Raw genomic sequence first — 16632 nt, 5'->3', positions numbered from 1 at the left:
GCTGATAGTGGTGGTGTCATATGGAGAGAGATGTTGCTGTAAATACAGAGCAATCCAGGAGTAAACTGTGTCATTCTTTATCTAGTCAGAGAATCAAAACTTCTGTGGCTGTTTGTGCTTTGCTGTTCCTTTAAAGGAGAACTTTGTGTGAGCATGTGAAGTGTTTTCAGAGGCTGCTCACGGTTATTGCACAAGAGTAAGGGCTCCTTTGTACAGCGCTGGTGGGGTGGGGTACCTGCACACACTTGTTGATTACTTGGACTTCAAAGTTTTGTTTTTCAAAAGGCTTTTGAGGCAAGCTGGTTAACTGTGCTTGCCCTACGGCCTGGGCAGCAAGAGAGGTTTAACCTCAGGCTAGAGAGGTGCATGGGATGGGTGGGAATTACCTGTTCATTGCTTTACCTCCAGGGAAGGTAAATGAGAAGAGCCTGTTTACACACCGAACCATTGCAACTATTGCTTGTTTTTCCTTTTGATGCAAGTGAAAATGTCTTAGGGAATCTGAGGTTGTGATTGGAGGAGGGGTGGAATTTTAGATAGGCATGTGGCCTGAGGAATGTGCCTTAGTGTTTTGCTATTATGTTACAGTCCAGATAACACTGACTTAATTTCCCTTATTCTTTCAGCTGGTTTTCAAGATCATAATGCAGCAGAAAAATGAAAAGCCATAAAAGACATCTGCTTTGGCAAAGAAGTCAGCTGTTGGCCGAGTCTGGAAGATGGACCACTGGTTTTGGGAAGCGTGGGAAATACTGCTTCCAAAAGCAATTTTTCCTAACTTAGAAGAAAAGACAGAGTGCTCAGCTATTTGTGAGCTTAAATCACAGCAAACTGTACAGAAGACTGCGGTGCAGAAGGAGGACACTTGAGCTCCAAAGCAGGTGGGCTCCTGATGTGCTTCTAAATGCAGAAACCTGTCCAAAATCTACTGTTGAATCATACAGCTTTCCTTACAAAACTACTGAGAGCAAAAAGATCCTGTCCCTATCGCGAAGCTGAAAGCTCATCTGGAGAAGCAGTAAGGAAACTCAACAATGAATCCTTTCAGAGTGAACATCCCTTGAATGAAGAATTTGAAACTGTTGCTGTTCTCAATAGCATCTCTGGCCATATCCATTATGTCTCATGTGGTTTGCTGGAAGGTGCTGCCTTACCTGTAAAGAAAGGTGGTTTTGTGTATAGCGGGGAGGAGAGCAATAATGAGGGCAACACAGTCCTGGTAGTTTTAAACAACTGTAAAAGGAAATGCTGTTGCAAAGGGTGTGGAATGGAACTTGTGGCCCCTTGACAGCTCTAAAGAGGTCCAAATTTAACCATCATACTGTAAAAAAGAGATTTTTATTTATGATGCATAAGAAACTTTCTATGATTAGGTTTTGGTATAGAATCATAAAATTCCCGAAACTTCGAGCAAGAGGCAAGGCTTGTAAATTAAGAAAAATCAAGCGAAGGTTGGTGCAGAAAGTTACAAGGGACCATCAAGAAACACTTCAGCCAGATTTTGAAAGTGGATTGTGTCATTTGTTTTCCTCCTGGAGATCTAAAAGTAACCGTCTTTGGAAGCGGTACAGCTTATCAGATATGAACAATAATACACCCAAACCTTTAGGAGAGGAGAATGAAATATGTGCACCTGAGATCTGCCACACACAGGATGTGTCTGCTGAGCCGTGTTCTCAGGCTGCAGAATCCAGAGGGCAGGATGGCAGTGTGGATGCTGTCCCACCAGAACTGCATGTTAGAGCTTCTCCAGAAGCAGAAACCTTGCACCAGGTGGAGAGCAACGGGGCTCTGGCAGAGGATCATTGCTCTGACATTGTCATCTCTATGACAGGAAAAGAAATTGCTGTTTCAGATCAAGATGGTGCAGAATCCAAGGAGGTTGTGGGTGTAGACGGAATGACACTGTTGCAATCCTCCTTGCAGGATTCTGATGTCAGTGATAATTTTGCAAATGGACCTTTATCTATGGAGCTGACACAGAATGAGGACAGCTCTAGCCAGATGGAAGTAGAAGGCTCTTTAAACTTGGACATTTTTAGTTCGAAATTACTAGATCACCCTTACTGTAAAAGTCCTCTTGAGGAGCCTTCACCAGAAAGCACAGGACTGAAATCAGGAACTCGGAAGGGAGGCAAAAGGAACAGTCAGAAAACTTCCCGGGTGGCTGATGAGCAGTTGGCAACGTGGCTTTGTGGTATACCTTTTAAATACCTTAGAGCATCCAGGAGTTCCTGAAAACTGCTGCATGCATTGTGGAGTTTACATGTTGTGTTAATTACTTTATAAAAATGGTTTCTTACTGTGAATTGTAAAGGTCACTTAGCATAACATTTGATGAAGTGAGGCTGCAAAGAGGAGAGCTGCATGAAGGAGGGACAAATGAACGTTTATCTGACAAGCTGTTCTAAGATTTTGTTTTAGAGAATACAATGTAGTTTAATTGGAATCTTTGCAGAAAATTGTTGATAGAAATTTTAAATGTCTTATGTGGAATCAAGAGGTTCAAGTTTTTAAGTGGTTGACAATTGTTACTCTTAATTTGGTTTTTGAAAATCCTAGGTATTCTAATGCTTCCTTCTACCTTAATACTCTCTTCTCTTGCTCTTAGTCTTAAATTAAATCACTTAAACTCAGGTTTTAATAGTCAAATATTGTTCATTGTCCCCTAGTTTTCTCTCCAATTGTTCATAAAGTAGGTTTAATGAATCTTATGAGACAATATTTTTTAAAAAGGCAAGAGTAATCTTAGCAAAGGTTCAGCAAAAAGGCTTCGGCGTTTTTTTTGTGCTATGCTGAGCATGCAGTATTCGATAGTCTCTCCAAAGAGGAACATGATAAAAATAGTAATTGGTGTCTTATTTATGCGTAGCAGCATTCTACACACAGAGTAAGAAGCAGTAAGCTAACACGTTGTGCCATCTTGTACCATCAGTGTAACTTCAGAGATGTTCTAATAACTTCCTTTGGAGAAATTGGCTTTTTAGGGTCCCATAAACTTGAAGCTGGTGTCAACGAGTGTTAAAGGAATTGTTTGAAGTTTGACATGCTCTGATTTTTCTGCCTATCTTTTTGTCCTTCAGTTTTGCAATTGATTTCTCTAATGCAAAATATGAGGGAGACAGTGAATCTCAAGAGAGGAGTTAACTTTCCACATCCATATCTGCAAGTTAGTGTGGGATCTGTTTCTCTGTGACTGGCTTTATGTGATCCAGCAAGGACCAGATGCTCTGTGAGAAATTGAGAGAAACTGTGCTAACCCAGTGAACAGACCACTTCTGCAATGGAGTTTTAAAGTTTGTCCATCAGATAAAGAGATGTAGTCCTTCTATAATAGGCAAGAGCCAAGGTTGTGTCAGGGTGGCAAAGGTTAAGGTTTTGTGGTCTGACAGTATAGTGGTTCCGAGTTTTCTCAGCTGAAAAGCTGTAAAGAAGAATTCTAGTTGTGGTATAACTGTACAGGAGCTCTTATGTGTTTAGGAGTGTTGTTAATAATTAACTGAACCTTAAAAGATAGTGCTAACCTCGCAAGAGTTCCTGGGCTAGAAACATGAAGGAGGTGCAAGTGTTAGGGCTGCTCTTGGGTTTTGAATTTCTCTGCAGCAGCTGAACTTGGACGTTAATGGGCTGCAATGCTTAGTGCGTTCAGAAGTGCTATTAGGTATCAAACAGCCCCATGGTAAATCCTGTTCATGATGGATATCTGATTTTGCCCCAGGGTTGAACTTTGTATTCTCTTCCTTGAGTTACACCAGCCCAAGTGAGGTCAGTATCTTGCTGGAGGTCTGAAGGTCTGCTGCTGCTCTTAGTTGTAATGACAAGAACAATCCTTCCTCTGTATATTAATAAAAAGCCTTTAAAATTTTTGTATATTAAAACAGGATAAGGTACACTCATAAGCCCCATGCATTGTCTATCTAGACTTCTAGCCAGACTGAGAAAAGTCCTCCCTGTCACAGTGTACTGAGATGTAAGGGATAAAAGTTAGGCATGTGGCAGAGTTGCAAGGAAGGGTCTTTTCCCATGAAGAATGCTTCCTTGTGGTTTGATCTTGCTCTTTAATCCTTCCTCCCTTCCTTCTGTTGCACTTCTTGTTACATCTTCACTGCTATTCTCAGCTTATTGTGTTTTGGGTTTTTTCTTGTTCTCCTTTGGTTTTTGTTCTTACTGCTGTTCTTCTGGCACTTTTTCTGTCCAGTGTTTCTGTCATCTTGGTTTTTCCTATCTTGATCTTGAAAGTTTCCAGGAAATGTTTTTAAAGCCTTAGTAAGCACACACTGCTCTACCCAGTGATGCTCTCTGCCGTCACACCCCAGCCTCAGAAGAGTCCTGGACTTTGGATCAATGCAGTTTTCCTGGACTCTGAGCTCAGATCCAGCTTTCTGTACACATCAGCTTTCTGCACACAGAACACATATTTTCTGCTGCATCTGAAAATTCATTTTCAGAAAGCTGGACAACTTGGTCTTTTTTCTCTTGTTTACTAGCAAGTGTTGAAATCCTGTTCTCCATTCTCTTTCATTCTCAAAGTGGTTTTGGATGCCTGTGTGGAATTTATATCTCCAGCATTCCAGTCTTGTGTTTGAGAAAGAAAAAAGTCTTATTTCCTAGGTTTTTCAATTCCTCCAGCATTCATTTCTTCGTTACTTCCAAGTTAATATCTTTGTTTCTGGTGGTGTGGTTGCTCAGTGCTTCCCTGGGCAGTGACAGGCTGATAGGGCTGTCTTGTGTCACCTTAAATGCCATCCCTAGGATAAAGGGTAAAGGAGTTAAACTTGCTGGGAGTCTGGCGTCTTTTCTGTTCACTGTGGTGCGGCAGCGGAACTGAGCAGGCTGCAAACACTGCCAGCTCCAGCTGCCTGCATTTGAGGAGAGTCATTCCGCCTGCCATAAGGACAGGATACTGGCTTTTCAGTGAAACCTGTTGCAGGAACTGATGGCTTTTCACGTTGCAGTAAAATGATTTAAAATTCTAATTGAAGTAGGGAAGGGGATGGATTCTTCTCTAGCACTGGTATAATTAGTTTGCTGTAGATATGTATGTATATAGCAAGAACAGGGGTGATCTTTTCCTGTAAAGCTGAGTGATCAGATTAATGCATTTTTATTTTTGTCCTTCTTCCCCTACCCCCGCTTTTATTTAATGTTGCCAATTTGAGCTGAGTTTTCTTAAATATATACTTGCCATGTGTGGTGCTGCATGTTGGTTGGGTGCAGAATGACTGCTGCTTGTACTTGTAAGAACTGAGAGCTTTATTGGATTGGTGAACTCAGAAGGTTTTGATATGTTTGCACTTTCATTTTTCTGGTATATTTGAAGGATTCCTAGATGAAGTTATGAAGAAATATGGCAGTTTAGTACCACTCTGTGAAAAAGATGTCATGGGAAGATTAAAAGAAGTCTTTAATGAAGATTTCTCCCATAGGTGTGTAGCAATATCACATTGTACACCTGGTAAAGGACAAATCACTTGCATTGCTACTGCATGCTCCACATCTAACAGCTAGCAGAACAGAAGTCCATTTGACATGACCTTGACTTGATTTTTCTCTACCTTTTCAATCCTGTTTTAGAAAACCTTTTATAACCAGGGAAATCATGAAGTATCGGGAAAAACATCCAAAAACCTCCACTTGCAATTTCCGGGTCTTCTATAATAAGCACATGCTAGATATGGATGATTTGGCTACACTGGAAGGCCAGAACTGGCTGAATGACCAGGTCAGAGATGCTTGGTGTTTATGTGTTTCCCTAACCCTTTTTAGCCCATTTATATTAGAGTATCAGTTATATACCTTCTGCTGACAATACAGGTGGACTGTCCTTACTTTACACTTGTCAAGTAAAAGGAGTGGTGGGCAGCTTTTACAGTGACAGGTGCAGTAAGTCTGGAAGCTAGGAGGTGTCACAATTAGACTGTTTGCTTTTGAAGAAATGATGTTGCACTATTTTGATGAAATAGTGGCTACCCATACAGATTTTAGTAACTTTCCCCATCCCCAGCTTGAGCAGATTACAAGAATGACAGAGTGAAATAGCAAACTGTGGCCCACAGCCAAAAAACCAGGAAGGTTGCAGAGCTCAGGGCATGCACCAGTAGATTTAAATTGAATTAAACTGCATTTAAGATTGAGGCAGACTTCAAGCAGCCAGTTACAGTCTCTCTCCAGGCTGACCACTATTAGTTGCAGAGTGCTTGTCCTTCAGACAGTGTGGCTTTAAAGGCTCCTCTCCATGTTGCTGGTGTAAGTGGATAGGGGCCTATGTTTTATGGGCACTTGCGAATGTGGGTCTTAAAAAATTGTGATGTATGTATTTAACTATTTACTAACTCTTTCAGATAATTAACATGTATGGTGAACTCGTAATGGATGCGGTCCCTGAAAAGGTGAGGGGGTTTTGTTATTATGCAAATGTATCTAATGAGAGATGGAGAGGGAAGGGTGAAGCTTTGCACACTTCAGATACGGAATCAAGATTCAACTCAATAATGGTCTGAGTAGTTCCATTATAATTTGTTGCTATGGGCTGCTCAGATTTTCTGCCTTTCCTTTTCGCTTTTCAGTGCTGTTGCTCTTGTTTCAGGAACTGACTGTATTAGCTCTGCAGGTGGTCTCTGTGGTAGCCTAATGTCACTGATGTACCTGCAGAAGACATGTGCCCTCTTTTGGCCCATCCCATTCTCCTTTCTTCCCTAGAGGTTTCTGTTTCTATATTATCTGCTTCTAAGGTCCAGTATCCATGTCCTTGCTCACAAGCCTGGTGTTTCAGCTGAAATTTCTGATGAAGATGGATTTCTGCTGAGATGACAAACCATGAGTGCTGGCATCTGAACCATGCACATGTGCTGCTTGCACTCACCCTCCCGCCCACCTCGTAGCTGTGGGGGCTGTAACAGCTCAAGCTGTGTCAGCTGCTTGCCTGGTGAATGTGAATTTGTGTGGAGCTGCTTGGTTCCTTGGCAGTATTGACTCTGCAGGACTCTGTTTTGTGCATCCTCAACAGAATGCTTACAGTTTTGCAACTGCAGTGCCTAGCTGTTGGTGGCAGTTGAGAAAAAGAAAGCAAAAAAAAAAAGTAATCAAGATAACAAAGCCCCCTCCCATTCTGTGACTAAATTTGCAGCAGTGACAATTATAAAAACCCATCTGTTTACTAGCAGGACAGAACAGTTTTCAGGTGAGACCACAAAGGAAGAACCAAACAAAGCCATTCTTAGATGAGCTCTGCACAATGCAACTCTTAAAATCTTCAAGCTCAGAAGAAAGAGTATTGTTGCTTTGATTGGAGGTGATGGTGATTCTTCATTAGTATTCTCCATATTTCCTGAGTGTGTGCTAGGCTTGGGGTATTGGAAATTGTATCTGTTTGCTTGTGTCTGCTTTTTCTTCATAGTGCATAATTGAAATCCTCATGGGGGATTTTGTTCTGGTACCTCAGAATGTGGTTTTGAAGTCTGTAGGCATAGCTAATGGGTGTTAGACTGTTCTCAGATGCTGAATTTTCTAACTTTTTTTTTCAAGTAACAACTCAAGCCTTCTACCACCTCTACACTAGCAGAATTATTAAAAACAGATGTTGCAGATTTCTATTTGTATTAATCTGTTCCTATAATTGCAAAAAGCTAAGCACAGGGAATAATGGTGTTAATCTGGAGCTAGGGTTTTTTTTTGCATCAGCCTCCATTTTTGGTCATAAATGTAGGTTTTTACTTACCAAATGGTTCTGTCATACTTTAAAAATACTACTCAACAGCAGAATATTGTTCTTGTTGGGAACTGGTCATAGTAGTTGAATACCAAAGATGATGTTGTTGGACTAAATCTCATAACTGTTTTGATCAATTTTCTTTTTCTGAGTCTCAGCATCCAGCAACTAAAACCAGAAGTTACTCCCTTCTCCACCACCCCCACTTTTCCAGTCCAGTGTTCTCTTCCTTGATCCCTGTAAAGAACAACAAAAACAAACTCCTTGTCCTGGTGTTTTTCTCCCAAGTCCGTCCCCAACAAAAAAATTAAACATGATATGCCTGGAGATACAAAAATGTAAATATAAATGCTGCAGTGGCTCACATCATATATTATAGGGAAATAAGGCTTATTTTATTAGCTTGCTGAAGAATAGCAATAGTTGAGGCTTGGCAAAGCCTCTGTTTGTCCCTACTGGGGTTCAGTTTCTAAACCTGCATTAAATATTGCCTCATTACAAGTTGTTTTGTATAAATTATCCTGGGGGAAGGGGAATGACTGTGCATGAAAACTTCTATGCTCATTCCTCCTCTCTCTCTGTTTTTAGGTTCATTTCTTTAACAGCTTTTTTCATAGACAGCTCGTAACCAAAGGATATAATGGGGTAAAACGATGGACTAAAAAGGTACCTTTAACACGGTGTTATCAGTGCTTGGGTTCTGCTGGGCTGGCCTCAATCACTAACTTGAAGCTGGGTTACAATATGTTATTTGCAAAGGATGGGTTAGCAAAGGAGCTGTACAAAGTGGGGAGGGGCGTGATGAAAATGATAGTGTGGCACTATCCAAGTTAGTACGGGGATGTTGTGAGAGTGTACTTGGAATGGCTAAATCTTCAGTGGGAGGTTATCTCTTTGTATATGTTCATGCAAGTTGTTAATTTAACTGCAAGAAATGTCTCTTACTGCTCCTGACAGTGCCAGGTACACTAATCTACAGGAGAGCAGACTTAATTCTGCTTCTTCCTTTTATCTCAAACTGGCATTCTTTGACAGAATCAAATTGTTACCCCGAGTAACACATACCAGGTACTAGAAAGCAGAAAAGAGACCCATGGTTAAAAAGCCAGACTCTTGTTCTCGTGACAAGAACAGAATTCATCTTGCTTTCCAGAACCCACACCAGATAATGGGTGTGATATTTTCAGGGGTAGCTAATGCAAAAAGAAGTACTCTCTTTTTTCTTTCTTTTTTTTCTTATGAACATTTGTCCTTTCTAATATGGGAGATGAGGCAAGACTAATCAAAGGCCATGTTTGAATGTATGATCTTTCTGCAGAAGTACTTAAATAGCACACATCTGTGAAATGCTAGAGATGAACTCATTATCCAAATATAAAATCTATTCATATAATTTATTAAAAATCTCTTTAAGGAGAGATGGAATATCAGTGCTTAATATTCCCACATACTATTTTTTAAACTTTTTTTTTCTCCAGCAACCCAAGTATTGTAAAAATCCCCAAAATTAAGGTAGATTCTGAAAGCATCTGTATTGCTGTTGCTGAGAGGTACCCGATGAGAGCAGGTCAATTGTTTAGACATTTACACTTAAATTCCTGAAGAATCTCTCAAGCAAGAATGAGAACTAAGCAGTTTCTGTGGGAAGCGTTCTGTAGACTCCTTCATCCTGCAATGTGCAATTAAGGGGAATTTGTTTCTGCTCTTTAAACACACCAGAGTATTGTGCCATGTTTTATAGGTGTTCTCTCCTGGGATACAGGATATCCTGGTCTGGCTCTGGCTGCAGTGGTTTCAGAGCTCCTGTTGGTGTCTGTCCCTTCTGATCACCCATCAGATTGGCACTCCTGATCCACTGTAATGACACAGAGCTGGCTCTGCTGTCTTGGTGAAGTGAATCTGGGTTGCCACCACTCTTCCTGCACATTATTTCTTACTAAAGACCCCACGTTTGGCTGTCTGTTTCTACTCTTCTGCACACTGCAGTAATCCAACAACTAGGGCCACATGAGGACCCTTGAGTTTCGTGTGGCTCTGCTGTTGCTGGACACCACAGAAGATGTAGTTCATTTTTCTTATTCCAGTTTTCCTTTGTGGTCTCAGCTTGCTGCTGGCTGACATCCCTCTGCTTCTCTCCAAGAATGATGGATCGTTGTGTAGCGAGTGTGCTGTAATCCGGTCAGGAAGCAGTTTCTGCAGGTGGGAGCAGGGTCGATGCTTGTCACAATCAAAGGACTGTTGTGAGCCAGGCTCGGCTGATAACTGCTGTGAATGCCCAGACCTTTTTGTCTCTTCAACTTCCCATTGTTACTCAAGAAATAGACTTTTCTTTCCTACAAAAGACCTGCCTTTGCCAGTAGTGTTGCAATTATGTACTGTTCAAATTGCACAGTGCTTAAAAGAAAAGGAAAAAAGCATAGAAATCTTCCCACAGGATGAGTTCATTTAGTTCAGTATTCTATTTTTGCTTATTTTCTGGACTGTGCCACCAAAACCCCAGTAATTAGATACTCATTTAAAGAGGAGCTAGGAGAAGGAAGATCATGAAAGGCCCTGGCTTGGCTGGCTTCCAAAAGCACAAGGGCTCATCTGCCATACAGACACCGGGGGTGTTGCATCTGATCTACTTGTTCTGTACTTCAAGACCTTTTCCCTTGTTTGCTTGCCTGTGACCGCAGTGCATCTGCTACAGAGTTAGCTTTGAGAAAGGATGCATCTGCTCTACCTTCTTCTCCTTCTTTTCTCTGTTCACCAAAGCATTCTGCAGTCCTCTGCCTTCTTCTGGCAAGTCCCAGAGCCTGTTAGAGCAGAAGGAGTCAAACTGCAAACTTGCTAGTTTTGTGGGGTGTTTGTAATTACAGCTTCTCCATAGAATCATGGAATGGTTTGGGTTGGAAGGGACCTTACAGATCATCCAGTTCCATCCCCCTTCCATGGGCAGGGACATCTTCAGCCTTCCAAGCCCTGTCCAGCCTGACCTTGAACACTTCCAGGGATGGGGCAACCACAGCTTATCTGGGCAACCTGTGCCCAGGTCTTACCACCCTCACAGGGAAGAATTTCTTTAATTTAAACCTGTCCTCTGTCAGTTTAAAGCCATTCCTGCTTGTCCTATCACTCCATGCCCTTGTCTAAAGTCCATCTCCAGTTTTGTTGTAGTCCCTTAGGTACTGGAAGATGCTATGAAGTCTCTGTGGAGCCTTCTCTTCTCCGTACTGGACAGCCCCCACTCCCTCAGTCTGTCTCCAAAGCAGAGGTGCCCCAGGCCTCTGAACATCTTTTTGGCTTCCACTGGACCTGCTCCAACAGGTCCATCTCCTTCTTACGTTGGGGGCCTCAGAACTGGACACAGCACTGCAAGTGTGGTCTCCTAAAGAGAGCAGCAGAGGGGCAGAATCTCCTTCCTGACCTGCTGGCCACGCTGCTCGGGATGCGGCCCAGGATGCAGTTGGCTTTCTGGGCTGTGAATGCACGTTGCTGCATTGTGTTGAGCTTCTCATCAACAGCCCCAAAGTCTGTCACCTACCCACAATGCAGCTCTGATAGAAATGAGTGGTGCTCACACTAGACAAGTGTCATTACTGAAGAGATGTAGCTAACCTAAACTGAGGCTCAATTGTATTGCCATCATTACCTAAGAAATCTCACTTCATCACAGGTGTTGCAGTGCAACGTGAGCAGGATTTTGTCACAAGTACAGTAGTCATTAATTCTGATCCTGTACAAGGTTCCATAGCCACTTTCTGAACTGTAACTGTATTTTTGTGCCTGCTAATAAGTTGTGTATTAGGTAAACATGAAGACTGTGGTGAAGGAGTGGAGGGGGCAAAATAAGACTTCAGTTATGGAGTGACAGAGGAAACTTGGATACAATTAATCTCTTGCTTTGCTGTGTTCTGCCTGTGCAACTCTCTCTAATATATGTTGTTCTTTTTGCCAGGTGGACTTGTTCAAAAAGACGCTCTTGTTAATTCCTATTCACCTGGAAGTCCACTGGTCCCTCATTACTGTGAACATCCCCAGTCGAATTATTTCATTTTACGATTCCCAAGGCATTCATTTTAAGTTTTGTGTAGAGGTAAGAGTGACAGCTGTGTCTGCAAAGTTTGAACTGTTTACTTAAACAAAACACTCCCCCTTTGTTTCTGTTCAGCCGTAAACTTTAAATGTTTTTAAGACTGTCATTGTCTTGCTGTGTATGAAATGAGAATCAGCCTGTCCTGCTGAGGAGTCTGAAGCACAGACCTCGAGGGTCACACCAGAGCTGGGAGTTGAGGTCAGATTGCCTATTGCCCAATTAGCCTGACCGTGTAATCAGCACAGCTTTGGTGACTCTGTCTTGTCACTCCCACAAAAAGCAAGAGCTCAAAGCCCAGGGCCATGGGGAAGCAGACTAACCCCAAGGAGACTGAGGGCATTTCTTTCATCTGTTAAGGGATTTGTGTTTAGGATAAATGATAAATTGTGGTCCTTTTGAGGATAGGTTGCCTGGGTGAGAGCACAGGACTGAAGATGCTGTAGTGTTGCCCAGTGGGGTTTATGTGTTACCGTGCTATTAACAGCATGTTGCCTTTTTCCTTGGCCTGCACTGAAACAGGGTGTTTGCCTCTGGTTATAACCCAGCAACCTTTCAGGGCTGCAACCTGAACACTGGAGTTAAATTATCAGTCTTTCTGATAAAGAGCAGCCAGGAAATTTTTGCTGGGCTTAGCAAATTGTAATGACCCTCTTACAAAAGCTAATTTTGTCAACTTAATTGCTTGCTTGATGCAGCAACCGTCTACTTTTAACTGTGTAGTTGTTGGCTTACAGAAGAGTAGTAATTATTGTACCCAGGAGAGTTCCCAGCTAGGACTTCTGAATGAAGATAGTATGCCTGCTGGCATTTGCTGAGGATGAAGCTAATGTTTGTCCTGGGAGCAAGAGATCTCATGCTCTCTGGCTTGTGAATGTGCAGCATAAACCAGCCATCTCTCTCGGCAGCCCGACAGTCTCTCCTGCAGCCTTTCAATGTGGTCTCTCCCATCCCTTTCCAGGCAAGGCATTTGCACCTGAATGTCTCACAGACATGAGGAACTTTTATTTTTGCCCGTTCTAAGGTTAGGAGGGGAGCAATACCCCAAAATTCACTGTGATCCGCACACTGAGGTGAATATTCGTGTGCTGCAGTGTTTAAATTGTGTTATAAGTGCCCAGCCTGTTTACAGAGAAGTAGAAGGATTTGCTTAACCCAAGACCATTGTCTCGTTTATCTTGCTTCCTTCTCTTCGCTTGTGTCAGCCTATTTTTTTTTCCTGTATGTCACTAAAACTCTCCCTGGAGCTTTGCTGATTAGCTGTAGGACTCAAGCATTTTGTATTGAGATTCCAGCAGGAAAATGCAGTCGTATCGAACATCAGGGCCTTGGTGTCAGCCAGTAAGCCAGGAAAGAACACGTGCCAGGCTGCTCTGTTTTTCTCTGCATGTCTGGGATCACTCTAACCTTGTGCCTGGGTGCCACAGCTAGTCTGGTGTGAAATAGAGCAGTGTACAGTCCAGCTGAGGGGAGTTAGAGCTCCCCTTAATAGACCAAAATGAGCCTTGATGGTAGCAGGCACAGTACCCACCAGAGTTCATTTCTTTACCTCTAGATTTGAGCTCAGCTCCTAATGCTCACCTGAAATTTGTCCTCATTGTCAAAAGGATACCAACCAAGCAGTCAGTGTCTCTCTCCTGTTCTTTAGCAAGTGAATAATGTTGCTTTTTTTCCCTTTCCTCTTTAAAGAACATTCGAAAGTATTTGCTGACTGAAGCAAAAGAGAAGAATCGCCCCGAGTTCCTTCAGGGTTGGCAGACTGCTGTGACAAAGGTAAATGGCAGCACTTTGAGCCCTGGGGTCTGACTTTTTGGGGAGATTTCGTGAAGCTGCTTCTAAATTCAAATATTTGTACAAGTAGTAAATGGGTTTATGCTGCCCCCGTGGAGGGTGCTGGGAGAGATGCAGGTAGTTACCCATGGGAATTCCAGCTCTGATGTTCGTTCAGCTCCCACCAGGGCTTTAGCACTTTCTGCAAATGACTTGGGGATCCGAGCCTTTCTCTGGACAATTAAATATATGCGCAGCAAAACCTGCAGCTGGTGTCCATATTGACACAAGGTCAAGGACTGAACGAGCTGGAGACTCAGCTGCACCCCTTCTCCTGAAAGGGCTGTTCTGAATGCCAGATGGATGGGCTTTGGTGAGGAAGGGAGCAGGCTGATGTTGCTACTGCTGGTATTTTATGTTTGCTGTGGATAGAGGGCTTTGGTCTCCAGGGCTGTTTGTGGCACATTGAGTTTGATCATGAGTAAACAAAGTCTGGCAACAATAAAAGGGAATAACTTGTGTGTAGTGTAAATGAGGGAATATGTAATTTGCGTAGCCATCCCATAATGGCTCCAAAGATATAAAACAGGTCATTGCACATTAGACATACTTCCAACAGCTCCCTCCTTGCACAGGTTTATTTTTAGATGCTGATACAATGATGAAATGATTCCTCTCTGCACTCATGCACAACCTGTGCAGTCAGTTGTCCTCCTGCATTCTGTGAGGCAGAAGATCTGGGAGCTGAGAAAAAACAATTACTTTGCCTCTTCAAGTGCCAGAGACATAATAGCACTAGTGATTGTGACTTTTTAGCTCTGCATATCAAAATTGAGCATGTTTGAGGAAATAATGAAGGTTGAAAGTTATCATTTGAGACTGCCTTGCTCAGTCCTGTTGCCTGGTGATGAGCTATTTGTCATGTTTTCTGAAACCTTTTGGTGTGGCTGGGGGAGGAAAGCCACTGCTGGTAGCATGGATGCTGAGAGTAATCTTCCTCTAGGCCTGTGTGACTTTGCTGATATAGTTTTGTCCTGTGTAAAGTAGATAATGCTGTACAAACATTTATTTAAACTAATTGAGAAGCTGTTCTGTGTAGGTCACTAAAAGAATATAAACTTGAAAGAAAGACTTGTAATTTATTTTCTGTCCTACGCTATATATTTTTCTAAAAATTAGGTGTTATTCTAACAATGTGTAACCTTGCAAACTTTGGGATGAGAACAATTACAACTCCAGTTTCTGGTGCTGCAGAACAGCTAGCTCTGATCATGAGACAACTGATCCTTATGCTGAATCTCCTTTTGGACTTTAGGCAGGAGTTAGAGAACAAAAGGATAAGGCTCTGACATGTCTCTGCTTGTTTCTTTTCCTTTCAGTGCATTCCACAACAGAAAAATGACAGTGACTGTGGGGTTTTTGTGCTCCAGGTAAGAGTATTCCTTTTTAAAAATAAGTGGCCTGTATTGTTCATGTAGTAAATGTCCTTTTTTTCAACTAAGCCTTTTCCTTTTCCCCAGTACTGCAAGTGCCTCGCCTTAGACCAGCCTTTTCAGTTCTCCCAGGAAGATATGCCCCGAGTGAGAAAAAGGATTTACAAGGAGCTGTGTGAACGCCAGCTAATAGACTAATAAAATGCAGCCAACTTAATTTCTCTGGCATTTCTGACAAGTTGCAGCTGGTGTTTGTGTACTTGAATTTCTGAAAACTTCCATGAATTTTGAGCGATTCTCAGCTGAGTGGTGTGGCCACTGTTGTTACCTCAATTTTTTGCAAAGTTCTTTAATTGGCAGAACATAACAGAGCTGCCATAGAATATTCCTAATGTCGGTTTGATTCTCTTACGTTCTTTCCTGTATTTAATATTTATTATTTCAGCATGCGTATAGGCAAAGCATGCAACTAAAACCATGAAATGGTAGATTTGGTGCACCTTTGAGATGTAGCTAGAAATGACAAATACAGGTGAATTTGTCTGGAAACATAAAGATGCATGATATGTTTTCTGATGCAATAATGCTTTGAATGTATCAAAAAAAAAAAATTCAATGCCATAAAAAGAACAGCTAGAACTTATTTGATAGTTCCATTGTCCCTGTTGTGGCTGTGTAATACTGAATACCACGTTTTAGGGTGTCCAAACTCATCTGCAGTTTTAATTATGAAGACCCCTTATTAAAATAGTTCAAGTTGCTAATAAAGTTTGTTCTGTTAGCATTTCTCTGGCTGTCATTATCAGCCTGTCCCTATAGATAAAAAGCAGCCTTTGCACAAATAAAGCTTCAGCACTTGTCTGTGTAATAGCAAGTAAGGAAGTCTTGAGTCAGTCAGTTGGATGGTAAGTTCCTAGATGCTGCAGAAGTCTCCATAATGTGTGCATTAAGGAGAACTATAAAGCTGGCCCTGAAGAGTCACAGCTTAGATAGTAAGATAAACTCTTTGGCTGTAACTGTTTACATCTCAGATGGCTTTGAGTCATTTCTCAGATCCACAGTATGCAGTGAAAATGTACCATTTCTCCCTTCAGCTCTGTCTTCAAAGCTTGTTGTCTTTAACCTCCCGTTGGCTTTTGCTTTTGTTCAAATATAAATTAATTCATTTCTGCTGCATCTGCTGTTTGATTGTCTCGAACATCCCTGGTTTTGTCTGCGTTCAGTAGCACCGATGGGTCTGGTTGGGAGTAACAGTACTTGTGGGTGCAGTGCAAACACAGCGAGGTGAAGTCATCCTGCTCCAGAGGGGTGGGAGGCTGGGAGCCCGGCTCTGAACTTTGCAGGATTGTTGTGCTGGGCAAAGGATGAGTGAGGGAGGTGGATCTGTTGGGTTTGCACCTTGGCCTGTAAACTGATGTGCTCCTTGCTGAAGAGAGCTACTTCTGTTTGAAGAGATTGTTGCCTGGCACTGCTACACCAGCAAATGTCTTTGTTGTGTTTTTCTGCCAGATAAAGGAATAAGCCCAGAGGAAAAGTATTTTCATTGCTAAACATCATGTGCTGCGCAGCTTCACTTTGTGTCTGTCCATAGCCCTGGCTTCTGATGGAGGAAAACCACTTTGACTTCCCTGTCTTGCAAATTAATT

The 16632-nt window shown here is 42.2% G+C and overlaps 1 protein-coding gene across 1 annotated transcript; it reads left to right on the top strand.

The window, feature by feature from the left end:
* The first annotated feature begins 1152 nt into the window (after window positions 1-1152).
* SENP5 (SUMO specific peptidase 5) lies at window positions 1153-16162 on the top strand. Its single transcript, XM_048315116.1, has 9 exons — window positions 1153-2197; window positions 5321-5426; window positions 5575-5722; window positions 6342-6389; window positions 8297-8374; window positions 11649-11786; window positions 13473-13556; window positions 14933-14983; window positions 15074-16162. The coding sequence occupies exons 1-9, from the start codon at window positions 1246-1248 to the stop codon at window positions 15182-15184; spliced, it is 1716 nt and encodes a 571-aa protein (XP_048171073.1). The 5' UTR covers window positions 1153-1245; the 3' UTR covers window positions 15185-16162.
* Window positions 16163-16632: the final 470 nt, after the last annotated feature.

Source organism: Corvus hawaiiensis, chromosome 10 (assembly GCF_020740725.1).
Source record: "Corvus hawaiiensis isolate bCorHaw1 chromosome 10, bCorHaw1.pri.cur, whole genome shotgun sequence".
In the NCBI taxonomy this organism is placed as follows: Eukaryota; Metazoa; Chordata; class Aves; order Passeriformes; family Corvidae; genus Corvus; species Corvus hawaiiensis.
The sequence above is the reverse complement of the archived record's forward strand: the minus strand, read 5'-3'. Positions and strand labels throughout refer to the sequence as shown.

Coding starts and splice junctions, on each gene's coding strand:
- SENP5 (XM_048315116.1), top strand. CDS start 1,246: ATGCTGTTGCAAAGGGTGTGGAATGGAACTTGTGGCCCCTTGACAGCT. Junction 5,723..6,341: donor AGAACTGGCTGAATGACCAG/GTCAGAGATGCT, acceptor TAACTCTTTCAG/ATAATTAACATGTATGGTGA. Junction 14,984..15,073: donor GTGGGGTTTTTGTGCTCCAG/GTAAGAGTATTC, acceptor CCTTTTCCCCAG/TACTGCAAGTGCCTCGCCTT.